This window comes from Grammomys surdaster, unplaced genomic scaffold (assembly GCF_004785775.1).
Source record: "Grammomys surdaster isolate TR1022 unplaced genomic scaffold, NIH_TR_1.0 238, whole genome shotgun sequence".
Lineage (NCBI taxonomy): Eukaryota > Metazoa > Chordata > Mammalia > Rodentia > Muridae > Grammomys > Grammomys surdaster.
The window spans coordinates 3,227,994-3,254,128 of NW_021604683.1; the positions used below are offsets into that span (position 1 = coordinate 3,227,994).

Genomic DNA, 26,135 nt, shown 5'->3' on the forward strand with positions numbered 1-26,135 from the left:
CCACAGTGAAGCTCCTACACGCATACCATAGCAATTCCAGAAAACCAGTCATGACTCTTAATACCCAAGTGCGAATGTACATTTTGTCCTATTTGCAAAACATACATTTTTTTTAATTTAGCTTTCCTTGAGATGATATTTAAAATTATTTTACTTTAGACAGGTTCTCATGTAAGGATGACCTTGACTTCAAATGCCACCTGAGTACTGGGATGCTAGGGTGACAGGCATGCATTATCTGACATGAGCAATGCCTGGAGGATAAGCCTAGGACCCGAGAATGCTACTGAATGGAACAATCCTCCAGTGCCCCCAAATTTAATTTTGAAGCAATTCTAACTTGTTAGAAATTATATCCAGTGTTATAATAAAATTTGTCTGACCCTAACTCAGAATTTGTTACTTCTGACAGGTTAGGTCAGTTTATCATTACTTATACTTTCTATTAAACATCTTCTGTTAAGTAAAAGGGACTGAAAATGTTTATAAAAAATGAAAAATTATCAAGAAAAGGCTTTTATAACTCAATTTTAATTCCCATACAGTAAATTAATAGTCTATATAAAATTCAGCTTGTTCAGAAATGAGAAACTTCCTCTCTTACCCTCAGTGGGAGCGCACCTTGCTGTCTATATATGGTCCTTACCCAGCAGGCTGTAATGCCTGGTTCTTGTCATTGAGCCCTAAAGTCTGCAGCAGCAAAACTTGTCTATCACACATGCTGATGCTTCAGCCCATGAAGGAAATTAAGAAACCCAGTTTTATTTCTCTCAATGTCTACTGCTCAGCAAAACAAACGCTATTTACCAAATCACAATGTTATTAAATTATTCTGGCCAGGTCAAAGAAAATTAAGGAAGAGAAACATTGAGGAAATCATTAAAAAAGAATCAAAATCTTGTTGATTTAAACCATACATGAGAACAAAAAGCAGCACTGTCAAGAGAAAAACTACTCTCAGGACTGATGTTCCACTGACGCCTCCAAGTCTCTCTGTATCCAAAATTCCTTCCTTCCAGTTTCTAGTTTAAAAGGTACAGGCTTTTAAGTTTGGTAGCAATCAAGGAGGAAATTTCAAGTATACTGTTAGCCAGGAACTAGAAACCATGTGAGATTAGCCTTGTTTGGGGTAGGACATCAAGTCTCTTAAAGCAGCTACCTAGGATGGGTTCCCCTCCTGTCCCTTTCACATTCCCAGAGATGGTGGGCTTTGTATGGGTAACTGCTGCTCTTAAGGCCTACACCAGATCATCACATTATCTACTTATCAGGAAACAGGGTATCCTCACTGTGTGCCTAGGCTGACTACCCAACAATATGTGTACATGTACATGGCTTGGAGGGTCTTTTTTTTTAGTGTTTCCAGGACAATCCTGCAAGCAAAGGGTATGGAATTCCTGGGATATGGAGTTCATATTTATTTCCACATATTTATGCCCCAAATTAGGTCAGCATTACTATCTTAAGTTCTACTGTGTACAACGAAAGCATATTACATCCTATAACTAGTCAAGCCAATAAAATTAGTTAAAAGATACCACCTCATAGTATAAAGGTGATCTGGTTTTCTAGGTGTGTAGAGTCAAGTATTCTTTCAACTCATTTCAACAGTACAAACACTCTCTTTTTGGGGGGGGGGGGCAGAGTATGTCAAGATAGAGTTTCTCTGTGTAGCCCTGGCCATCATGGAATCTAGATAGATCCACCTACCTCTGCCTCCTGAGTGCTGGGACTAAAAGCATGTGCTACCATGCCCAGCAATAAGAACACTCAAGGCCAGGCCTGGTGGTGCTTGTTATTAATCCCAGCACTCAGAAGGCAAAGACAGGCTAGCCTGGTCAACACAGTAACTAACAGGACAGCCAGAGACATGGCAAGACCCTGTTGAAGAAAACCACAATCAAAACAAGCACTTTTAATTGTTATGAACAGTAAATGGTAAAAATGGACAGGTGGATAGACAGAGCTATCTGTACAGCACTAAGGTATCAGATGCCCCTTTACTGTCATTGAAAAGTCACACTTTTTGGGGGGCTAACGAACAGTGATGTGACACTTGAAGCAGAAACAGATGGAAGAAAACAGTCATTGTGAAATAAGCAGATTTACAAAAGCATAATTGTAACTTTTTTCCACTAAGTTGTCTTAAGACTTTGAAAATATTTATGTTAATATAAGGGCAGATGAGTTTAACTAAAAGAAAAGGTTTAAATGTCTCAGTTGTAAAATCAAATGATCAGTATTAATAAAGGTTCTTTAATGTCACCAGGAACTTTTTAGTATAAAGACCCTGGAGTTTGGTTTAAGAACAACTGGGTGTGGAGACTGAGCACAGAGCTCCCACAATTGCTGTCTGTCTGTATAGAGCACCCTTTCTATCCAGCTAAGATTCATAAGGGCCATAAGTAGACCCAATCTGATCCCTTTCCCTTCCCTCCTTACTCAGGTTCAGCTATTGCTCTGAGGAGGCTGTAAAGCTTGCTACCTACGCTCAGCCCAAGAGGCTTTCGAAACCCAAGTAAGGAGCTGTATTTCAACTGGAACCCTCCTGTCCTTCTCTAAGACTAATAGGAGACAATGCATGGGTTTTTTCCTTTGGTGGGTGGGGGAGGGTAGGATAATGAAGTCCAACACTGAATTCTAGCAGGGCTTCCTGTGTTATCTATTGCAGCTCAGCTGAACTCCATTCTCAAGCCAGTTAGAGCAGCAACACCCAGTACTTCCTCAACATTAACACAAATATAAACAGGCAACAAAGGCTACTTCAGACCCAAACACATGCTTTTATGTTACAATCTAACAAAACCTGACAGTGCCTATCAGGCTTCTCAGGGGAAGGCTCTCTGGATATAGGCTCCCAATTCCTGCTCCTGTCCCAATAACCAGCACTTGCTATCCCCAACAGTCAGGTAACACATAGGAATAAACTGTATAGACACAAGCATAGAATTATTCATTTTTAAATGTGTCTACCATAAGTGTGCAGGTGCCCACAGATGCCAGAAGAAGGCATAGGATTTCCCAGAGCTGGAGTTAGATAGACATGGTTGTGAGCCTTCCAGGTGACATAGATGCTTGGGAACCAAGCTCTGGTTCTATAGAAAAGAACAAAAGCTCCTAACAGCCATCTCTCCAACCTCCAGAATTATTCTTAAAAAGTATGTCAACTGCCTACTCACATTTTCTTATGAACTTCTCAAAATGACTGCTCAGAAAATAAACTAAAGGCTTGTCAACATGGTCTGTCTCACAGGTGGGCCTGCACACTCAGAACAAATGAACACAACTTAGACTTTGGGCTTTGACCTCCTCTTTCCAAAGAGCACACTATCATTGGCTGCGAATCATACAACCTTTGTAACTGAATCAACACACAACCTCAGAGGCTACTGGATTTCTATAAAGGATCCAGTCATCTAAGTCTTTAAAGGAGACTCCACTTAGGGAAAATTTCTTAGTTGGGATTTGAGCATAAGAAACAGATCCTACACCAGGCAGTGGTGGCGCACGCCTTTAATCCCAGCACTTGGGAGGCAGAGGCAGGCGGATTTCTGAGTTCGAGGCCAGCCTGATCTACAGAGCGAGTTCCAGGACAGCCAGGGCTACACAGAGAAACCCTGTCTCAAAAAAACAAAAAGAAAGAAAGAAAGAAAGAAAGAAAGAAAGAAAGAAAGAAAGAAAGAAAGAAAGAAAGAAAGAAAGAAAGAAAGAGAGGAAAGAAAGAGAGGAAAGAAAGGAGAGAGAGATCCTACAACATGGACCACTGTGTGGGAATCTAAGAGCAACATGAAACAGTTGAATCTTTGCTCTTCTGGGGCCAAACAGAAGTCACCTAGTACCATAGGACAGACATGTAACATGGTAAAACATGCCATGCTGACAGAAGTTTAAGGCCTGGCACAGTACTCATATGCTGAATAGAAATCATTACTTGAGGTACTCAGCACTGACTGAATTAAGACACTTTAACCTATTAAAGCAATACTTACCAGAGGTCCAGAGAGCTTCTCTGACAATAGAAAACTTCAAAAGACAGAAGACAGGAAGACATCCCACCTCGCCTTCAAGACCTACCTCAGCTCTCCTCAGGTCCCCTAGCACATGTTCTTAGCAAGCTATTGTGATGCTACACATGCACTGAATGCCAGGAGGAAAGTGCTGGTCATGTGTGCTGGCAGAGGGTCATCAATTACACAACCTTTTTTGTGTGCTGTTTCTCCTCTGTACACAACTGAGTTTGCCTGACAGAACCTCCACTTAATCAAGTGTAACAAGGAGCATCTTTTTGTGGAAAATCAAATATACACAACATTCCAAATCAAACCCAAGGCCTCTAACTCAAGAGTCACTGTTGATATCAATCTACATTAACACACACCTGGCCACCAACATTGGCAAGAGGCAATGAGAGTCCAGGCAACGCCCAGGCCCTACACAGGGCTGAGACTGTATCTTCCCCGAAGACCCCCATGAGATATCTGCTCATACACCCGCAAATTGGCGCCCAGGCCCAGTCACGTCCTACCACGAGTGTTCTACCCCAAGTGTTGAGGACCTGCGGCCGCGGGAGGCTGGGCCCCTAACTCTGACTCACACTCAAGGGCTCCACAGCCTCCTAGACCCAGACCAGCCTGGACTACACAAGCCAACCAGTGATTAGGCAGAAACCAGACGCAGACCGCCCGCCCGCCCTCGCGCGCTCCTCCGCGATCCCTCGGCCCGGTGCCGGAAAGGGCCCCACGGGCCGCGACGCCATTTTCTCAGCGCCATTGCGCCGCTCGCAGGAATTAGGCTGAGGGCATGGCGCCGCTCCGCCTTGTCTGGATTCCAAGTGCCGTTCGGGTCCACACAGCTCCCGCCCTCCTTCACTGCACAGAGCCACTTACCCTGGCCGCCGGGATCCCGCAGCCATTTCCCGAGCTGCCACGGATCTAGAGCAAGGACCAGCGAGACTACCGTCCTAGAGTGGTGGGCCGCGCGGCAAGCGGAAGAAATCGACCGGCCACCGAGATGCGGCGAGGCTAGAGCGGCTGTGCCGCCCTTCTTGCACGCATGCGCCACCCGGGTTCCCCGGAGCGCCAGCTTTGTCGGCTGGGCACGGTTGGCGGATTCGGCGTCCCGAACCAAGGGGCTAAGCTGCGAGCCAATGCCACCAAGAGATTTCCTCGAGCTATCCTGGAACAGCACTCGGCCCAGCATTCCAAAAGCTTTAGAAACCCTCTGCGCCTGCGGGGACTGGTGCTTCGGGGTAACCAGCACCCGATTCCGGTGGGAAGGAGCCAGGAAAACCCCAAAGCCCTTCCGTAGGCCGTGTAGCCTACGGCAGGCTGTGTACGGAGCCGGGAGGGACGTCCGCCCAACAGGGACTCCCTGAGACTTAACTACGCTTTACTCTGTGCTAGAAACACCCTTGCCCCGTCCATTTCTTCCTAAATATCGACCAGGAGTCAATGCCTGGGCATACGTGCCTACGAGGGCCGGACTCCCAGTTCCCTCACGAAGGCATTTAAGAATTTCCCTCCCTAGCGCTAACTACAGTGGTATTCCTTCACTGTCCCCCAAATTACTTAAGGAAACCAGAGAGAGGTCGCTACTCCCTTACTGCACCGTGAACGCTAGCCACTTTGCCCTGAAAGCTGTTAATACTGTGGTAGACGCTCAGCTTTGCCCCATACAACCAGCTTATTTATGTACGCACACAGACACATCGCTTGGAAGCCAGTCTTCTGGCCTCTAAACATGTACTCCGGTATAGTAAGGCCCCTCTCAAACTGTAGAGGCCTCTAATGCTCCATTCAGAAGCCCAGGTCTTGAGTAGTTTTCTTTCTAACATTTCCCAAGGTTACATGCCAGCTCATGGGGCTTCCAGTACTGTAGGAGGCTGCTTCTGCTTCCCTTGATAAGATCAGATCCTTCAACACCACAATCCTGATTCTTGTCAAGGAGGAGCCTACCCTGATTCCTCAACTCTGCCCTTGAGTTAAGTTCCCAGCATCCACAAGGGGACGAACAACTCCAATTCCGGAGACCCAGTGCCCTCTTCTGGCCTCCTCGGGCACCAGGCACCTGGCACCCATTGCATGTACACATACATAGAAGCGGAACACTCATACACATTAAATGAAAATTTTAAATATAAAAAACTAAAACCCAACATTTAACTTATAGTTCATTTTATTATGTACAGTGCTGGAGATTGAACCCGGAGCCACCCTAGGGAGATGCTAGGCATGGAATAATTTGTAACAACTAACTTTAGATAAAATGCATTTACTTGTACAGTGCTGAAGAATCCTGTAACAAGTCACCAGCTGCTTTGCACAAAGCGGAATAGAGTAAAGCACCAGTCTTTGATTTCACTTTTAAAACAGCAGGTTCTAATTTTCGCAGTTATTCATCTGTCAGTGCTACGTCCATACACAGCTGAGAACCAACACCAACCACAGTACAGAGAGCACAAGGTACAGGCAGCACAGAAACAATTCATAGACTTTGTAACCAGGTGTAGTGACATCTGTTTACAAGCACTGAGGCAAGAAGATAGTGAGTTCCAGGGCAGCTTTGGCTACTGAGTGAAACACTGTCTTAAAACAAAACAAAAAATACAAAAACCAATCAAGACAGCCAGGGAAACACGGTGAGACCCCATCTCAAAGAAAAAAAAAAAAAGAGTAACAACAAAGAGGCATATATATATATGTCACAAACTGACGTGACCATAGAAGAAGAGAATCTGCAAACCTGCCTATAGAAAGTGAAAGATCAGGGCTGGAGAGATGGCTCAGTAGTTAAAAGCACTGGCTGCTCTTGCAGAGGTCCTGAATTCAATTCCCAGCAACCACATGGTGGCTCTCAACTATCTGTAATGGGATCCAATGACATCCTCTCACCAGAAGAGAATGACAGTGTACTAATATACATAAAATAAGTAAATATTTAAAAATAAAATAAATTTTAAAAAATTAATAACTTTTTCCTGGTTTATTTCCTAACTGTTCTGCCTGCATGTATAAATGTCCACCATGTGTTATGCCTATGGCCCCACATAAGTCAGAAAAGAGTGTCAGATCCCCTGGAATTGGAGTTTTGGGTGATTGTAAGCTACCTTGTGGGAGCTGGTAATTGAACTTGGGTCCTCTGCAACAAGGGCTCTTAAGCAGTGTAATACCTCCTACAACCAAGATGTCAGGATCTAAAGGAAAAGGAGGAAGTGATAGGAAAAAAAATTACCTCCTTCCAACAGAAAAAAATATTTGCATAAATGTATAGCTGTTTTGCAGCTCTCTTCAACAGAAGCCAAGGACACCAGAATCCAAGGGTTTATATTTTCTTGTTTTGAGAGCAAAAGAAAGCATCCATAGAAACAACGTAGCTCTGGCCAGGCCTTTAATTCCAGAACTGGGAAAGCAGCAGGCTGGTCTCTGCGGTTCAAGGACAGCTTCGTCTACCAGCTGAATGAGACCCAGTCTCAAGGGGGTAAAAGTTATTCTGTAAAACACAGCCAGCAAGCATCCTGGTATCTGATTATTTACCTAATGGAAACATTTTGGATTTTATCCTCAGAATGCTTTTCCCTTTTATAAAACTGTGGTATTTGATTATTTATTTATTCAATGCTGAGGACAGAATCCATTATGGATGAGTCTGTGCTAGGTAAGTGCTCTACCATTGAACTACCACTTCAGCCCCTTGATAATGTTCTCTCAATTTTTATTACCAAGGAAGGTGTGGTAGTCTGCCCTTCCAACTTTACATGGTTTCCTAGGATCTAGTATAGAGGTCATTGGGCCATCATGCAGCAAACACAAACACTTCTTACCCATTGAGCTATCTCACCCACCAGTTCTTTCGCCCATATACTTATTAGTTCTTCTCTCTCTAGAGAACTGCTATCCACCCCACCCCACCCCCAAATAAAAAAACAACCAGGGTTTCTCTGTGTAGCCCTGGCTATCCTGGACCTTGCTCTGTAGACCAGGCAGACCTCAAACTCAGGGATCTGCCTGCCTTTGTGTCCCAGTTGCTGGGATCAAAGGCGTGTACCACCATAGCCAGGCTTGAGAACTGCCATTCTTTCATAATGAAACAACTTCAAATTCCTGCCTTGGCTTGCTGAACAGTGGTACTTTTGACCATACAGTAGCCCCTCCTACCTCAGCCAAACTTTTATGACTTTCCTCCCCCAGGTCCACCTGTTGCACACAGGAAGCTTAGCTAGTTAATGAATCTTACCAGGCTGACATTTCTGTCAACTTGGCAGCTGTCCCAGGTTATAGCCAGTGTGACTGTCCCAGGACATGCCCACCTATTCTCTACTCTTACGTCCTTGATGCCATTGTACACAGGCTCTGCCCCACACAGAATGTAAAAACCCACCTCTACTCAATCTGGATCGACCTTTTCACCTGGTCCCTGGGACTTTCCCATGTGTACCACAAACTCAAATGCATTTCAAAGCTTAACACAAAAATTGGCTCATGGGGATGGGATGGCTCAGTGGGTAAGAGCATCTGACACTCAAGCAGGGGCAGGCACAAGCACATGCCTGTAACCTCGGTGCTGTGTGGGTGGTGGTGACAGGCAGACAGGATTGCTGGAGCTTGCTGGCTACTGGCTTAGTGTACAGTCTAGTGAGGCCTTGTCCTGAAGAAATAAGGCAGAGTAAGAGAACACAGGCCATCTCCTCTGGCCTTTATGCACTCCTGGGTGCGTACTCACCCACACACAAAGAAAAACCACAAATGAGCTGACTTCTCCCTTTGCTAGTATTCACACTGGGGAAGGGCCTTGGCACAGTACATTCATTTATTCCCTGGTCAACAGAGTCATGTAAAGTACCTAAAATGTACCAGACACTTTTATTAACTGAGATGCCCAAGACATAAGAATGTTACTATTCTTTGTATGTGTTCATTCATTCATGTGTGTATGTGAAGTTGCACATTTGTACTCAGGCAGGTAGAGGCTGGAGGTCAATGCTGGGCAGGTGTCCTCCTCAATCTCTTATTTTTGAGAATGACCTCTCATTGAATCTGGAGCTCACCAGTTCAGAGACATGGGCTTGCTAAAAGTCCCAGGGGTCCTCGTGTCTGCCTGCCAGCACTGGGATGACAGAAGTCAGAGTATTAGTCTTTTGTACAGAGGGACCAACCTCGGGTCCCTTTGCTTGAACATTTTACTGACAGAGCCATCTCCATATCACAGTAAACCTTGTTTTTAGGGAATTCATGATATAAAGTACTGGCAATTTGGGGTACATTGTTGAAAGCCAAGGAAAATAGTTTAGGACTCCTTTTTTTCTTTGAAACACTGAGATACCTTTCTCGCTACATAACCCTGGCTGTCCTGAAACTCACTGTGTAGATCAGGCTGATCCCATCTCCTCTACCTCGAGTGCTAGGATTAAAGACATGCATTACTATGCTTATGTGTTTGGATGTTTTGCCTGTATCTGTATGTATGTGTACCATTATGTACAGGCAAGGTGCTCATGGAGGCAAGAGGGAGCCCGATCCCCCGAAACTGGAGTTGGAGGAAATAACTCCAAGTGAGCATTGAGAGCTGGGCCAGAGTCCTCTAAGAGCAGGAATGGCCTTAACTACTGAGCTACCTCTCCAGTTCCAGAACTACTTCTCAAGCTGCAACCCTATATGGGGGTCTATAACTGAAATGGGGGGGGTCATACCTATAGATTCTAAACATGTAACAAATCAAAATTAAACATATAATGAATCTGAGGTGTTTCTAGCAGGGTTTACCCATGATGTACTGATCAGCTGCTGTCTTGGTTCTTTTATGTTACATGTGTCTGTGCACATGTGTATGGATGCCTGTAGAGTTCAGGAGAGGGCATCAGATCCCTTGAAGCTGAATTACAGGTGGTAGTGAGCCACCACGTGTTAGAGCTGGAAGTCAAATTCCTTATCAAGGGCAAGAAGTGCTGAGCAATTTCTCTGGGCCCTGCAGTCTTGGTTTTGAAAATAAAACATGCTCATTTTACATAACAGAAAACACCAACAAATGCACCTTAATTATATTTAAGACTACAGCATGTTATGAACTGCAATATTTTTACTGTACAAAGTGTATGCACTTAAATATAATAGAAGCCAGGTGCAGTGGTACGCACCTTTAATTCCAACACTTGGGAGGCAGAGAGGCAGGTAGATTTCTGAGTTTGAGGCTAGCCTGCTCTAAACAAGTGAGACTGAAAGAAAGAAAACATAATTGCTTAATTTTAAAAACTCCCCTACAGCATGAGAGTGTCAAATTAGTAATCTTTGGATGGTGCTAGAACATTAATTTCAAAAATTGCTGTTGGAATTACTGACTTGAGCTATGCCAATTAATAAAAAGACCAAGACTGGGATGTAGTTAGCTATCTGGTGGGCTCTTGCTTAGTATGTACCACACTCTGAGTTCAATCCCCATCACCACAAGTACTTAGCATTCATTATGTGTGAGCCTGCAATCACACCATAAAATAGAGCAGGAGACCCTAAACTCACTGTCACTCTTGCCTACATATAAAGGTGCAGCCAGCATACACAAAGAAGTCCTTGTCTTTCAAAAAATAAAATTTCATGCTGGACTGGCTCATACCATTTACTGTTCTTTCAGAAATGGAGTTTGGTTCTTAGCATTCATGCAGGAGTCAGAGGGCCCGCAATCGCTTATAAACTCTGTTCCAGGGGTTCTGACATCCTCTTCTGGCCTTCAGACCGACATTCGAATACACAAAAAATAAAATAAATCTTAGAAAAGAATTCATTCAGAATGACCTGGAACTATATAGATCAGGTTATCCTTGAACTCAAATACTCAGACTAAAGGCTTGTGCCACCTCATCCAGCCAAAAAAAAAAAAATTTAAGATTTTGTCAGGCACGGTGGCACACATCTTTAATCCAGCACTCAAGAGGCAGAGCCAAGAGGCTCTCTGTGACTTAAAAGCTAGTCTGGTCTACATAGTGAGTTCCAGGACAGCCAGAGCTACATAGTGAGATCCTATCTCAAAACAAAACAACAACAGAAAACCCCAAAGATTTATTTTTGTTTATGTGCACATAAGTGCCCAGAGACCAGCGATATCAGATCTCCAGAAACTGGAGTTACAGGTAGCTGTGAGCTGCCTGACTCAGGTCATTTAAACTCAGTCCTCTGAGCCATCACTTCTCCAGCCCCAGGGCTAACACTTAATGTAAAAATAAGCAAGCATACGAATCTCATTAGAATGAACCTTTGCTTTTGTCCTTAATGGTAAAATTGTATTTATAGAAGGCCGTTATGAAATTAAGTTGTCATTAATACTTGATTTGTACATCTATTTTATATATATCCATATACCTAGAGTAGTACCAAAAAAAAAAATCCTTATACATAAAGTGGTTGTAGGTGGAAACTTTAGGAATCCCTAGCTTACAAGATCACCTGAGCTGGGCATGATGGAACACACTTTTAAAAAACAGGGTCTCCCTACATAGCCCCGGTTGACCTGGAATGAACAGAGATCCACTTGTCTCTAGGTGTGCCTGTGGGGCGTACTATTAACATTTGTGCTACACAGAGAAAAGTTATCTGGAAAACTCAAAAAATAAAAATTATCATCTGACCAAAAGGAAAAGACAAAACTTGCTGGTATTTAGTGAAACTTCCCAGGGAAGCCCAAGAAGCTGAGAGAAGCATTTCACACAGTACAGCCCAAAGAGAACAACAGGAGTAAGGGTGACTGAAGCAGGAAGGTCAATTAACTGACAAACGAAACGTCTTACACGAAAGTCAGGATGTAGGAGAAAAAGTATTTCAAGAGGACGTATGTGACAATGTTAGGAAAAGACTCGATGGTAAAGGACACGTCGTGCAAGCAGCAAAGAGGCTGAGCTCAAAGTTAAGCGGCTGAGGAGCCCTAAACAAGAGCTAGTTTGTAGAAAAGACTACAGCACTAGCAGGGCTGCTAATCCATCATCCAGAGGCACTGAAATTCTGAGTTAACGCCTCTCTCCTTAAGATACTGGCCTCTTCCCTTGCACACTTTTGAACTGATATCCCGAGTTAATAAAGTGAGCGCGTGAATACCAACCTAAACAGCTTTGGTTAGAGCTATGGACTTGCAGATTTACCGCGTGTACCCACTGTGGCCATTGTGTCCGACAGATCTGCTAAACTGCCCTTAATTTCAGTGGCTCAATGAGAAGTTGCTTTACCCTAGACGAAGTTAATTTTTAAGCAAGCACACTCAACTATCTCAGCGCAGACTGCCCAACATTCCTTCCAGAATTTCTTTACATTACAATGACTGAATTTGCATTCTCCTTCGGTAGACAATAAACACATAAATATGCAAATGCCCATTTCACCGTTACAACCCGGCAGTTTTAGAGGGCCTCCGACTACCACCCCCCAACCCCTAACTACCGGTCTCCAACCCCTTACTGAAATCTCTAAATTATCTCAAGGCAAAGGGTAAACAGGATTCGGGGATGAGAGGGATAGGGGGTCCCTTCTCTCGCGGCAGGAATCCCCTCCGCCGGAGTTCAGGATGGGTCCTCACCGTACGCCGCTAAGAATAAAGACACTCTCAGTAATCGCCCAGAAGTAGGGAGTACCCTCGGCAGCCTGGAGGAGTCCTCCTCAGTTGTGAACGCTTCTGAAGCATGAGTCCGCTCTGCTTCCATGACTGCCTCAGAAGCAGGGATTAACTTCCGTGCATGCTCCATTCCCTGAGAACCCCAGCACTAGGGAGTCACCTTCTTGAGTGCCCAGAAACGCAGTCCGCTCTCGAGCGTGGCCACATGGATCGCTCTAGGTAGGGCTGTCCTGACGCTGATCTGGCCTCGATTACGACGTTCCCAGAATAAATCCTAGGAGCTCGCTCACGTCCAGAGGCCTTGTCTTTGGGACTAGAGCCTGGCGGACTACAGGCCAGAGAATGCCCTTCTTATCTCGCGCACTCCAGTGTTCACACACACCTATTCCTCGCCCCCACTTCACACACGCAAACATACACACACAAAAAAAAAAAAAAAAAAAAACAAGAAAAGAGCTGGGACCTTCATTTCGAACTCAGTCTACACGTCTCCATCCCCGCGCTAGCACTCAGTACGCGAAAGCCCCCGCAGAAGCCATCTTGCGCAGAAGCGATAGTAGCCTTTTGACTCTCGCGCCAACCCGTAGAGCTAGGGCACCGCCGTAGAGTTATGCGCAAGAACGGAAGTCGAGACTCTAGTTTCCGGTGACCGCCCACCCAGCAGATTCGCGAGAGGATTCCATTGGTTGTCAGTTCTCATCTCGAGATCTTACGATCTCGCGAGAGGTGTCTGAGGGGGGCCGACGCCGGTGTATCTACCTCTGCTTCGCGCCCCGCCCCCGCCTCCGCCGCTGCCTCCGCCTCCGCCTCCTCCTCTATCTCCCGCCGTCTCTGCCGCCCCTCCCCGGCCCCGGGAGCGGCCGCGGAGCCGCCACCCAGACCCTGTCGCACGGGAGGCGGGATCCGCACGGTAAGATGGCCGCAGCGGCCCCTGACGGCCGTGCCGAGCGTCTCCGCGGGGCTCCGGGGTGGGCCGAGGCGCGGAGGTCAGAGGTCGGGGGCCCTGTGCCCGCCAGGCTGCCCTGCCCAGGCTACCCGAAAAGCCCGAGGCGAGAGCGCAGATCATGGCGGTCAATCCTGCCCTCCACGGCCCGGCCCCGGAGCGGGAGGTCTGGAGGCCGCGCTGTTAGTCGGGTGCTGCCGGGAAAGGAATAGTTACTGCAAATGTTCGCACATCTCTGCGATTAAAGGCGCAGTGAAGGGGACAGCGAAAGGTGAAGACGCAGTTACTGCTTTAAAAGTCATCCTCCGGGCGTAGGATGCATCCCCGTCCACTGTGTAATCGCTGAATTTTGGGACCACTGAGTCCTGCAGAACCACTAGCCCCTGTCTCTGTCCTCAGCCTTGCTTGGTAACCTTTCCCGGCGCCGAGTGGTAATCGAGAGGCGAGGACCTTCTTGACAAACGTTTTTCCAGACTGATGTTTAGCTTATGAATACCAGTTGAATCGGTGAATTCTGCTGTTATCCTGTGGCATGGAGAGGCATCAGCCCCGTTTAGTTTCCAATTCCCACCTCCCCCTACTGCTACTGCCTTTTAGGCTGTTGGGATCTTCAAGTCTGCCAGAGCTAGAAGTCCTGGCATGTCCCAAATTCGAAGTCCCTCTAACATTCACTATGCAAATTCTCCGCAAGTGGGCTTTGGAATCTTACTATCTTAGATCTTAAAAAAAAAAAAAAAACTTGCTTAAATACCTTCCCCCCCTAGTATATGTATGTGTGTGTTTCCAAAATTACTGTTTCTAGCGTGGGTCCCAGGACCTGTAATCCGGAGGCCTACCACACCTCTCTAACTGCCTCTCAGAGTCCTCTGCACCAGACTTGCCGTGCTCCTCCAACCTGTTTTACTTGCGTCTCTCCCACGTTGTCCTGCTCTCATTTCTAAGGCCTGACACTTGAAACCACCAGTCTGGTTGTCCGTGTTTCTTTCCTTTCTCTTAGTACCTTCATATTCAGTCCAGCAACAGCTTCCATTGATTTGGGGCCAAAGCTTGATCTTGTCTTCTCTTCTGCTGTCCACTATACCAGCGCTAGATATCTCTTTGTTGGACTGCTTAGCTCTTTCCATTCGATAGGAACCAGAGCCATCTTTCAATTTTATGACATATTAAAACAAATTAGCTTGTCTTTTGCAGTGCACAAAGTAGTATCTGTGAAGTATATCTGTTATTGATCAACAGAAAATGATCCAGTTCCTCTTCCTAGAGTTACCCTAACTGCCCCTCCCCCACCCCTGCCGTCGTTCTACCATCCTGCCCTACTCCCCCACGAAACAATCCTTGTGTGATTCCACGTCTTTACTTAAGATCACACAGTATTTTGTGCTAAAGACATTCCATGTAGTTTATTTTATATCTGATTTTGCAAAACTCATGTCACGCTTGGACTTCTATTTTAATCTGTTCTATTTTTCCCATTCAGTGTTGTTTTATTAAAGTGATGTACAACCATATTCCCTTCTAAAGTCTAAATACTTTAAATGTAAAAAGTTTTTTATTTTTATTTATTTTTGAGGCAGAGTCTCACCATATAACTCTGGCTGGCCCAGAACTCGATCTGTAGATCCATTTGACTCTGCCTCACAAGTGCTGGGATTAAAATTGTGGCCAACACACCCAGCCAGGACAGTCTTTTTGAACCTGTTTGTTGATGTGATGACATGTTTCAGCTTCCTTTACACTTAGTGTGAATATGCATGTTTGACTGAGTAAGTGATGCATGCTTGTGCCATTCGATCTGTGTGAAAAGCTGAAGCCTTATCTTCAGAGCACACACACCCACGGGTTTGGGTGTGTCATTTGTATATCAAGGCTCCTGTATTCAGTCTCCTGTTGAGTTTTGGGACACGGAGTCCACATTTTGCAGTCTTAAGCTAATAAGCGCATCAGTGAACTGCATACTCTTTGGTGCCTGCTGGAACCGGTCTAGGATGTAGGAGTTACAATTGTTGAACCGAAGGAGGCATGTGCCACCTTATCAGTTTTCCCACAGAGGAGTCGAAGGAAGCTCCACCCTTCACTAACACACACGTCTTCATCTTGATTGCTGTCTGATTGCTGCGCCCTTTTTTACACCATAACATAGAATTTTTAGTATATAACTCTGTAGTGATTCCCCTTTATACTTTTATCTTCAAACCTAAACCCCTCCTTCATAGTGTGATGTCTTGGTCTCTACATCCTAAGACTTCTGACTCTGTTTCACTGACCGTACTTTCCACCTTTGACCTTCTTGATACTACCCAGACATGTAATTTTCTCAGGCCTTTTTTGCTTGTCAGTTTCAAGATTGAAAGCATTCTCCTACTTTTACACTTACTACATTGCTGTGTTTATTTTTTGGAATGATTACACTGGACATAGAATTCTTCCCCAATTATTGTATCTTTTTCCTGTAGAAATAAATCATAATGAGTTATGCAGAAAAGCCCGATGAAATAACCAAAGATGAATGGATGGAAAAGCTCAATAACTTACATGTTCAACGAGCAGACATGAACCGACTCATCATGAACTACCTAGTCACAGGTAAAGGCTGGCCGTGAGGGCCAACAGTTGACCATTGCTCTCCCTTTTTAAACAAGTAGCCCTTTACCTCTGAAGTGTAATGATTAAGTTAGCTTGTACTGAGAAATCATAAAAACACTATGTTAACTTTGATATTTTTAAATCAAACTGACCTGTTAAAGATGGCCTTTTCTAGCCCAAAGTGTTGTAAGTCACACCCATAATCCCAGCACTTGGGAAGATGAGGCAGGATTGTGATTCAAAGCCAGTAATGTGAGACTTTTTCTCAACTTCCCTAACCCCTAAAAAATATGTATTTTTCCTGTCAATAAAATAATTGTTCCAGCTCTTTGAGACCTAAAGCAACACCCTTTTTGGCTTTTGACAGTTTCACAGTTAAGCCTTCATGAGCATTAAGAGTTTTCTGACTCAGAAGACAGAGGCAGGAGGCATATGAATTCTAGGCCAGCCTGTCTCAAGACTTTAAAAAATTTTTTTCTTGGAGTATATTTAAAGTCCAAATAAATGATATCTTCTGGCCAGTTTGGAAAAATATTGTGACCTGTTTCTAGGTGTGCGCAACTCAAAACATAGAAAGAAAATGGCTGGGAATATGCAGAGGAAACGGCACTTGATGATCTTGCTGAGGAAGGAATCAGTTACCCTGCCCGGTTCTCATAAGGCATGCAGTGAGAAGTCTCCCCTTACGCTTTATCCTCCTGCACCTCTCCAGTTATTTTCTGCTAAATTTCTTAGAAAGTGGACAGGAATCTTGGCCTGTCAGTAAAGCCTGTCAGGCTTCTGTCAGTAAAGTGGCACCAGAGTACAGCAGCCCTGTGAAGATGCAGCAAGGTGCCTGCCTCACCTGCAATTGCCTCTGTTGCTCTGGTGTACTGACCTGTAATCCCTTCCTTGGTGATGTCACAGAACACAATGGGCCAGCAGTATGTGACCTTCGGGTTGGTAGGCTAGGGCTTTCAGATAGCTGCAAAGGAATGACAGCCTTGACTGTTAGTCACAAAAATATTAAATCCAAGTCCCTAAGAAAGAGTGACTTATATGTAGGATCATTTAATGATGGTTGGGCTCTTTAGAAGTACAAAGCCTTAATTCCTGGTTATCTTTCCTAGCAGTGAAGATAGTTTTCTTTTCAGAGGGCTTTAAGGAAGCAGCAGAGAAATTTCGGATGGAGTCTGGGATTGAACCAAGTGTGGACCTAGAAACACTTGATGAGCGAATCAAGATTCGGGAGATGATTCTGAAGGGTCAGATCCAGGAGGCCATTGCCTTGATAAACAGCCTCCACCCAGAGCTCCTAGACACAAACCGGTATCTTTACTTCCACCTTCAGGTGAGTTTAAGCAGTCTGATGTGGATGCTTGTCAAATTAGGCTTGTTTGCAGTGGCTCAGAAAGAAATCGGCCATTGTGTATTAATTGAACGTTGCTTAGTGCTGTTGAGGAGACAGGCTTTGAGCTAGCTGCTGCTTTATGACTATTGAAACTAGTTACTCTTAAAAAGTCTATGTGCGTGGAGGGGGGGAGGAGAGGAGAAGAGAGGAGAGAGTGAGAATGAATAGTGTGCATTTGGAAGTAAGAGGCAGTCCTTAGGAGTCCATTCTTTCTACCCTTACATGGGGTATGCCTCTGGGCATACTTGTACAACAAACACTTTGACTGTGGCACTCTCACCAATCTCTCCTTTTGCTTTTAAAATGGAAATGCACCAACTTGGAGATGATTTAAAAAAAGGTCTTTTGCGATGCCTTTCTTATTTCCTTTTGCAGTGGTGGGGTGGAACCCAGGGCCTTGCCTAGATGCTAAACAAGTGCTTTAACACTATGAGTTACACAATCAACCAATAAAATATATACTTTTGATTGGAGCCAAATGTTTATTGTTATTCATCTAGATGTGTGCCAGCCAAACTTGGTTGTCTTTGCTGTTGACCATACTGATGTCACCTACCTGGGTGTGTGCAGGCTGGCTAAACTTGTCTGTCTTTGTTATTGACTAGCAACAACACTTGATTGAGCTTATCCGTCAGCGTGAGACAGAAGCAGCATTGGAATTTGCCCAGACGCAACTGGCAGAGCAGGGTGAAGAAAGCAGAGAATGCCTCACAGAAATGGAGCGTACATTGGCCTTGCTGGCCTTCGATAGCCCTGAGGAGTCGCCTTTTGGAGACCTCCTCCACATGATGCAGAGGCAAAAGGTAAAGGGCCAGTAAGGGAAGAGCCGGGTTCTTGGACACTCAGAGGACTTGTGAAAAGATGGTATATGTTCTGCTCTTGTGCTGGGGTGAAGCCCACAGCCCTGGGCTAGGTTACTCCAGTAGGACACTGGCAGCTCCTCTGATCTGTCCCCTTTGATCTTGTGACAGTAAGAGTAGCTGCAGTGTGACTGTTAGTGTCCAAAACCCTTTACCAATTTTTCTTCTCTTAATCTTTCTCCTGTCAGTTTAGAAACAGGTATCCGAAGAAGTATTTTCAACTTAAAATCAGGAAAGTCTTCTGAAATGTTTTCTTGTTCCTTCCACATGCTACAAGCATGATAGTTCATTGCTTCCTAAGACCCATGTCTTCCTTTCCCCATGTGTTGGAGCCCTTGAAAATCTTTTTGAGGTGTCTCTTAAGGCTTGCCTGCAAGGCCTCATATAAACATTGTGCTGTTCCTCTATGTCAAAGTCATCACAAAACTGTTTAAAAAGTCCGAAGTGTAAGCTCCTTCAGGTGACAAACTTTTAGTGCCCTTGGAGTGGCTTATAGTTACATGTTTAATTTGTTTTTAAGTGAGTAACCAGCTTCTTGGGTGAGAATGGTATCCAGATGGGCTGGACTATAGCTTATTGATAGAGTGCTTCCCTAATGTGCTTAAGGACCTGGGATCTCACCCTAGCACTGGGGGGGTTGGGGGGGGGGTGGAAGACATCTTAAGCATATTGTCAGGCTTGCTAGTAGTGTGTGTGTGTGTGGCCATCTCTATTGGATATGTTTCTTTTCTAGGTGTGGAGTGAAGTTAACCAGGCTGTTCTGGATTATGAGAATCGAGAGTCCACACCCAAGCTGGCAAAATTACTGAAACTGCTACTTTGGGCTCAGAATGAGCTAGACCAGAAGAAAGTAAAATATCCCAAAATGACAGACCTCAGCAAAGGTGTGATTGAGGAGCCCAAGTAGAGGCTGTGCATGGACCCAGCACTGTCAGTAGGCACAGGACTCTTTCTCCTCCGGCTGTGACTGGCAGATTGTCACCGCAGTAGAGAACCTTTATCCCTATACTTTTCTTTGGCCCCCATTGTTTAAAAGGGGAAAATGGCCTTTTTTAAACACTGGCAAACCCATGATGAAAGACACCACCTCTGCCATGCCCTGCATCCTGAGGGCTGCACACACTGCAGTTGACTATCCCCGTGCTTCCGATTACTGGTTCAGAAAATGTGGTTGGTTTGCCACTTGTGCTGCACTGCTAGGGAGTATCATCTCAGCTGAAGGCCTCACACGGGACAGCACAGGAACAGTACTGATGTGCTTTTGCTACCTGCTACATGCAGGCAGGCAGGGTTTTATCTTCCTAGGTCTCACCAGACCTTCATGGTTTTCCTTACCCCTTCTTTTCTTTTTATTTCTCCTTTTGTTCCTTCATAGGAAAGAATATATAAATTTGTAAATCTTAATTCAAAGATAATTTTTGTGTGGGTATTGAGTTTGGTTTGATTCTTTGCCTTTTGGTGTGGGCTGTGTAGCTTTGGGAGGGGATGTGTGTGTAAGGGGTGAGGCTGTAGGGGTTTTTTTTTCTTTTTTAATTTTTTAAAATATATTTTTGGTGCTGTATGTGATGAGAGACTCATTCATAGTGGATCAGTGAATAATCTCTTGTAGGTAACTTTATTTGAAAATAAAGATTTCTTTTTACTTCCAGAATAACCACAATGGCTTCTAAAAAGTTCTCATCTCACACAGCCCTTGTTTTGGGCATCCTTTCCCTGGCACAGGGGCAGCACTTTAACCCATAGCTCAAAGACTTAATTCCCATGTGCCTAGGGAATGCCCTGCATAATAAATAGCAAGGCAGCCTGGTGTTGATGGGATGACTGGGTGGTCTCAAACATCACTGGTCTCAAGCATCACAGTGCTGGATGTTTGTGCTAGCCAGATTGAACTTGAGCTTGGCAAAGTCGCTTCTTATCTCTTGTTTCGGTGTCAGCAGTGCTGTGTGTCCTGCTTTTCATCAGCTATTTGTTATCTGCTCAGTAGAAGGCAGGAAAGGCATTACCTGCAGGGTATGGTATGCATATGTAGGTCAGTGTTCTGAGTGAGGAGTGTATACATGTATTGTGCCCGGCATGGGTATGTTTGGTTGATTCTTGGCGGTGGTCCAGGCCTGATTGGGGGGTTGGTGCTCAAGGCTGAGATGGGGGTGCACAGGTCTGCATAGCCCTCACAGTTATCCATGGATATGGATGGTGAAGATGGCGTGAGTACTGTCCTTTGGTGGAAGTTCCTGCCTGTCTGACACTAGATCCAGGAGTTCTGGTACTGGCCACTAATAAACAGTGTCCTTAGTAACTACTGAATTGGGATTGTTTCTCTTGTTCTTGAGCAATACTGTACATACTGACTAGCTAGATCAGACTGGGTTTGTTCAGCTTGCTGGCACCTGAGCTGCTCAGATAACACAGTTAACCAGCTGTCTCTATCTTGTTCCCTACTTCAGTATTGTTCATCAGTATCTATCTGTTTTTTACCCACAGGATTCTGTTGTTGTTGGGATGGAATGAAGTGTCTTCCAGCTCTCTGCTTCTACTGCAGAGGGCAGGTGCTTTGGCAGTATTCACCTTAGGATCACGTTAGTGACAGACTCAAGGATGAAGTTGTTGCTGTCGTTATGACCCTCTACTGCTCTTCTGGTCTGTGAGTAAGGAGTGAGCAGACCTCTCCTTACCTCCTGGACAGGCTGCTTTCAACATCATCGTGAGATGTAGCTTTCCATCTGGTTTAAGGATAAGAATAAGGTAGAGGAGTTTCTGGAGAGATGGGTGTTTGGTTAAGAAGACATGATGAATAATCATGAAGACTGGAGTCCAGCACCCACATAAGTCAGGCATCCCCCAAATTCCTGTAACTTCAGTTCCAAGGAATCTGATGTCTTCTTTGGCCTCTACATACACATAGGCAGGCAGGCAGGCAAGCACTGGTATACACACACACAGTACTTTTTTAAAGGCAGAGAGAAAGGAAGTTTTAATTTTCAGGTAGCTAATAGATTAAATGAAGCAGAAGTTGGGGGGGTTATCAATAAAGATACAGTGTTTGTTTTAAAGCACCATATAAAGCCAGGTGTGGCTCTTGCCTGTCATTCACGAGGAAAGGTTTTTCCAGTCCAGCCTAGGCTATATCATGTATAAGATCTTAAAACAAACAAAAAAAAAAGCACCAAATAGCCAGCATATTTGTATCTTTTATTAATATATACGTGTGTGTGTGTGTGTGTGTGTGTGTGTGTGTGTGTGTGTATGATCACTTGTATAGCTAATCAGTTTGACATGTTCTTAAAATTAGAGGGCATGAGATGTGTAGTAAAGGGAGGTCTTCTATGTGGGGATTATCCACAGGAGGCTTGTTGCATGTGGGAGGTCCTCTCTGTAGGGACTATCCACAAATACACAGGAGGCTTGTTGCATGCATAAAATGTTCAGTGGCTATAAGACAAGCAGTTGACAACTTACTAACACTTCAGTCAGTAGCCTAGTCAGCCAGTGCCACAGAGGACAGTGACTCTGGAGAATGTCAAATAGAACTGCTTGCTTATCCTCGATCTGTTAGTGCCTAGAAACCCCCTTCCAAGGATTTCCATGTAGACTTTTCCTGTTGCAGCAAAGTAGCTTTATTTCCTTTTGCACCTTTTGGTGGAAAGTGCCTTGAAATAAATGAGACAAGACTATTCTGGTGCTCTGCTCCGACATCGTAGAGCTGCGCAGGGAGTGACCAAGTTTGACGTTGTCTAAAGCGTGGTAATTATTGCATACTAAAGATGAGAATTTGTTTTGTCACTTGAATTATGGTTTGAGTTTGGCGTTTGAGACACCCCCCCATAGTGTATGTAGTTGAAGACTTTGTATAGTGACTTTGAGGTGGGGCCTGTGGACCTGAGGTGGGCAGTATGTTGTCTTTATTTTCTTTTGTGCTATTAGTTCTAGAGAGGAGAAACCAAGAGAGTCCTTCCAGGATTCTTACATGTTCCATGATAAAGGCACTGATGTGATCAAGAGAATGAAGTGGGATTCCCTTCCAGGTTATTGCTCTCCAATCTCAGAACAAATAAAAGATCAAATTCCAAATGTCAGGTTAACAGAACAGTGTGTCTACACCCCTGCGTTTCAACATGCTGAATTGTATACAGGGGACACCATGCAGGGGTACAGCCTGCTCACCAGCCTTCGCTCACTGCTGCTCTGTTGACATGTATTGTTCTGACACCATGCATATTTTTTTTGTTTCACAAGCGTTGCTTTTTTCAGATGCTTAATTAAGCTGCATTACCAGCAGGGCATGCAGAGTCTGTATGGATCCTTAGTTCGCTGGAGTACTCATGTGCATACGTCATTGTAACTCTTCATTCGGGAGCATTTATGCCCCTGCCACATACATCTGAGAAGTACAGATCGGGTAGCTTCTGGTGCCTGCTGTGAATTTGTTAGTAAAACTTTTCATGTTTTTCTCAGAATGGTTGTCTGAAGCTCTTTTCCCGTTCCTTCCCTGAAGAAGTACCTACACACACAAGAGAAGAGAATCTCCGACCACGCTTGTCAGGGTGTTAGAGCTGGAAGCCTGAGGACATGTAACTGCATGCTGGCTGTGCTCTGTTCTCATTCCACAGTGCTATAGCATAGCCAGTCCACCCAGCTGACAGCTGCAGCCTTCCTGGGGCCCAGGATGTGATGACTGGGGGAGCCTGTGCAGTATGCAGTGGCTCCCACGCTGGACATCTCCATTGGACATCATTTTCTCAGGCAGGTCTGAGGGAAATGCAGTGAGACAAGCCTCCAGGGGAACCAAGCAGCACACTACAGAGGCGTGTGTGCTGCACTATGTGGTGGGTTGTGACTGCACACAGGAAGGGCCTTGTCACCCCTGAGCCCTGTGGCAGTGCCATGTCATGGCACTGTTTACCACTGCTGACTCTTCCTCACTCCGAGAGGGCAATGCTAAATGTTCCAGTGGTAGAGACCTCTGCTGTGCTTGAATGTGAGCTCTTGTATGTTAAGTTTGCGAAGCTTGAGGTACCATCTGCCTATCATGAAAGAAGAAAGAATTTTAATGGCCCCAGATGTTACTACCTATTGCAGACTCTAACACACTTCTATGCACTGGGTGATACGCCCTGAGATAGTCTACCTGTTCTGGAAGCCAAGAATGTCTATAGTGGTATAAAGCCTGGACAGTAAACCTATCAGTGAGGTTACACGTGAATCTGGTGAACTGGTGGGGCAGGAATGTGGTGTCATCATGGCAGGTATGACTATGGTATTCTGCTGTGCCTGTAGCTCATCCAATCCTCCTAGATCCATGCCAGGTTAAGGTCCAGTATGATACTAATACAGAAGAAAACTACAGAACTGCTTGTGCCCTACTGTAACCAAGTGGTGTGACTACTGGATGCTTTCTGCCTGTGACTGTTTTTTTAAAGATTTAAAAAAAAAATTGTGTGTATAAGTGTTCTGCCTGGATGTATATCCATGTACCCTGATTGTGCCTAGTGCCCACAGAGGTCAAAAGAGGGCATCAGAGATCCTTGGAACTCGAATTATGAAGAACCCAAACTCCTCTGTAAGAACAAGAGCTCTTAATCAGCTCCTTGCTTGTGACTTTTCAAGGGAGTACCTTCTTAGATACAGGTCCTGATGAAAGTTCTCTTGCCTGGCCTTTCTGAAAGTTTGGCAGACACTCTGGATTGGGGGCTTTTGGAAGGTGGCTACTACAGCGTAGTTTCTTATCCTTTATGTGACTGTTCATCTCTTGAATCCACTGTGCCATGCATGACAGCCAGTCTCCTGCAGCAGGATTTGTAGTGCCTAGAAGTCAGTCTCTGAACAGCTCTGACTTCCCCCTTCCTGTAGACACATCTCACCCCACCTGGTGTGTGTGCACACACATGGGAATTATCCCTCTTGTAGGTCAGATGTCTGACAACCCCTCCCATGTGGTTCTCAAGAGTAAAACAGGCCATCCTGTCACCTAGATCTATCTCTGGTATAGAAAAATGGATAGTGCTGAGGGTGACAGTGGTCTTAGCATTTAGGGTGTTTATAAGGTTCAGCTGATGTCACCAGCACCCAAAAAAAGAATGAACTGTTCCAGAGCTCCAGGGATTGTTTTGTGAACAGAACTAGCCATGCACAAGCATCTTTGGTGATCATGAGGTCCAGTGTCTGACTTCCCGTGGGCTCAGACCTGGCTGCTTGAACTGCTCTCCACAGTGTACAAATTCAGCTTAGAAGGTGAATGCAAATATGTTCAGTACCAAAATCTTTTTTTCTCCTTTCCAGGAAGGGTCTTACTTTGTAGCCCAGTCTGGCCATAACTGCCACAGACATCCAGCACTACATCTGGCTCCTGAAGTCTCATTTCTTACAGTTGCTTGTCAGTAACAGTGGAGTAAAATCTAATTATTCTGTTTGGTTTATTTGAACATTTCCGCTTTAGAGCTGTTGGGCTGCAGAGGAGGTGGGAGTTAAGTGGAGTCTTGGAGGAGACTCAGGCCTAGGATAGGTTCTAGGGGTTGCTTTTATTTGTGATCCCAGTCATTTGGACCCATGCTGCCTCACTTCTCATTAGGATAACCCAAGGATCTAAGAAAATCAGGGTGACAGTATAAGCAGCAAGCGAGTCGATCATCACAAGAAAGTATGGCCCCTCTGCCAGACATTGCCATTCCAATGTTTCCACATCAAATTTTCCATCCCAAACTGCAAAGATGGTTTTGTCAATTGGGCATGGGGTAGCTCACAAATATCAACTGGAAGCCTAGAGAAAGAATGTCCATCCCAGCTACTGCCCACAGCTGGTGGTGACTTCCTCCCAGCCATATGTAATCCTATTTCAGGCTACTCTGGCTGCGCCCATACCTCCTGCTTTAGTGACTGGAAGCCTGGGGAGGAGTGCCCCCAATCCCTGACCACAGCCTATTCAACTCTGACTATGTAGCATATCCACCCTGCTGCAAGGCTCTGGCCTGAGATGTATTCCCAACACCTGATATGGTATGCTCCTGCTGACCTCATGTGTCTTGGGGTTCCTCCTCCACCCAACCTATGTAAGGTAACATCCCTTTTCTACTTACATCCACCCGCTTCCAGAACAGTGACCACTCAAGAAGAAACGCTAAAGGTTTCCTGATGTGTGATTCTGGATCTTTCATAGGCAGTTTCTGACAAGAGCTTCTTGTTACAGTGATTATTAGTACCATATACTTACAGGCAGTCCCTGGGTCACTAGGGAAGCAAGCCTTTCTCTGCCGTTATCTTTGTGTCCTACAGGATATCAGATGTGGATGGAAAACTGACTTAACTTTTAAGTACAGATTATATTTTTCAGAACTGGGGATTGAGTCCAGAGCCTCACACACACGCTGAGCACATGCTTAATAACTGAGCTTTGGGTCCTAATATTCTTTTAGTACAAATGTGTATGACCATGAAGACCTATTGCCTACTGGGCTGTTGAAGGCAGTCTGGAGGGTGGAGCCTGAGGAGATTATAAATGCAGTGGGAAGCCTTTAGTGGGTGTGTCCCAGTTGGCCTGCAGCTGTATGGGGGAGGCCTTTGTTTAGAACTGGGAATAGAGGAGGGATGTGGCAGTATGAGGAAGGAGCCTCAAAAGCCTTCCTGCAGTGTGGCTGAGACCTACCCTAGAGCCTAGTCTGTGGTCAGCGCTCAGAATACCTTTTTCTAGGATTTTTGAGGTCAATGACTACCTTCACTGCCCTTTGTGCCTGTGTTACAGTTCTCTCTCTAACCCAGTTCTGCTCCAAGAGATCCATTTTTA

The 26,135-nt window shown here is 45.1% G+C and overlaps 2 protein-coding genes across 9 annotated transcripts in view; one reads left to right on the plus strand and one right to left on the minus strand.

The window, feature by feature from the left end:
- Positions 1–13,138, minus strand: part of Dido1 (death inducer-obliterator 1) — a 53,258-nt gene extending 40,120 nt beyond the window's left edge. The window contains exon 1 of one of the 4 annotated variants that reach the window (XM_028774128.1): positions 13,049–13,138. The gene's annotated coding sequence lies outside the window, so the exon portion shown is untranslated. Of the gene's footprint in view, positions 1–4,886; positions 5,029–13,048 lie in introns of those variants that run through there. The other 3 variants (XM_028774123.1, XM_028774127.1, XM_028774124.1) reach the window with 3 other exon arrangements.
- A 203-nt stretch (positions 13,139–13,341) lies between these two features.
- On the plus strand, positions 13,342–23,804 carry Gid8 (GID complex subunit 8 homolog). Of its 5 annotated transcripts, none has more exons than XM_028774085.1 (6): positions 13,342–13,495; positions 15,982–16,111; positions 17,224–17,441; positions 18,107–18,304; positions 19,095–19,245; positions 20,843–23,801. In XM_028774085.1, the coding sequence occupies exons 2-6, from the start codon at positions 15,994–15,996 to the stop codon at positions 20,929–20,931; spliced, it is 774 nt and encodes a 257-aa protein (XP_028629918.1). In that variant the 5' UTR covers positions 13,342–13,495; positions 15,982–15,993; the 3' UTR covers positions 20,932–23,801. The 5 variants fall into 5 exon arrangements, with proteins under 5 accessions (XP_028629918.1, XP_028629921.1, XP_028629920.1 ...); XM_028774088.1 differs by having other exon boundaries at positions 13,344–13,495; positions 22,814–23,804; XM_028774087.1 differs by having other exon boundaries at positions 13,351–13,495; positions 17,245–17,441.
- Positions 23,805–26,135: the final 2,331 nt, after the last annotated feature.

Bases quoted from the DNA above. Each gene is read 5' to 3' on its own strand.
- Gid8 (XM_028774085.1), top strand. From the start codon at position 15,994: ATGAGTTATGCAGAAAAGCCCGATGAAATAACCAAAGATGAATGGATG. The intron at 16,112-17,223 runs GTAAAGGCTGGC...CTTTCCTAGCAG, and splicing joins CATGAACTACCTAGTCACAG to TGAAGATAGTTTTCTTTTCA. The intron at 18,305-19,094 runs GTAAAGGGCCAG...TTTCTTTTCTAG, and splicing joins ACATGATGCAGAGGCAAAAG to GTGTGGAGTGAAGTTAACCA.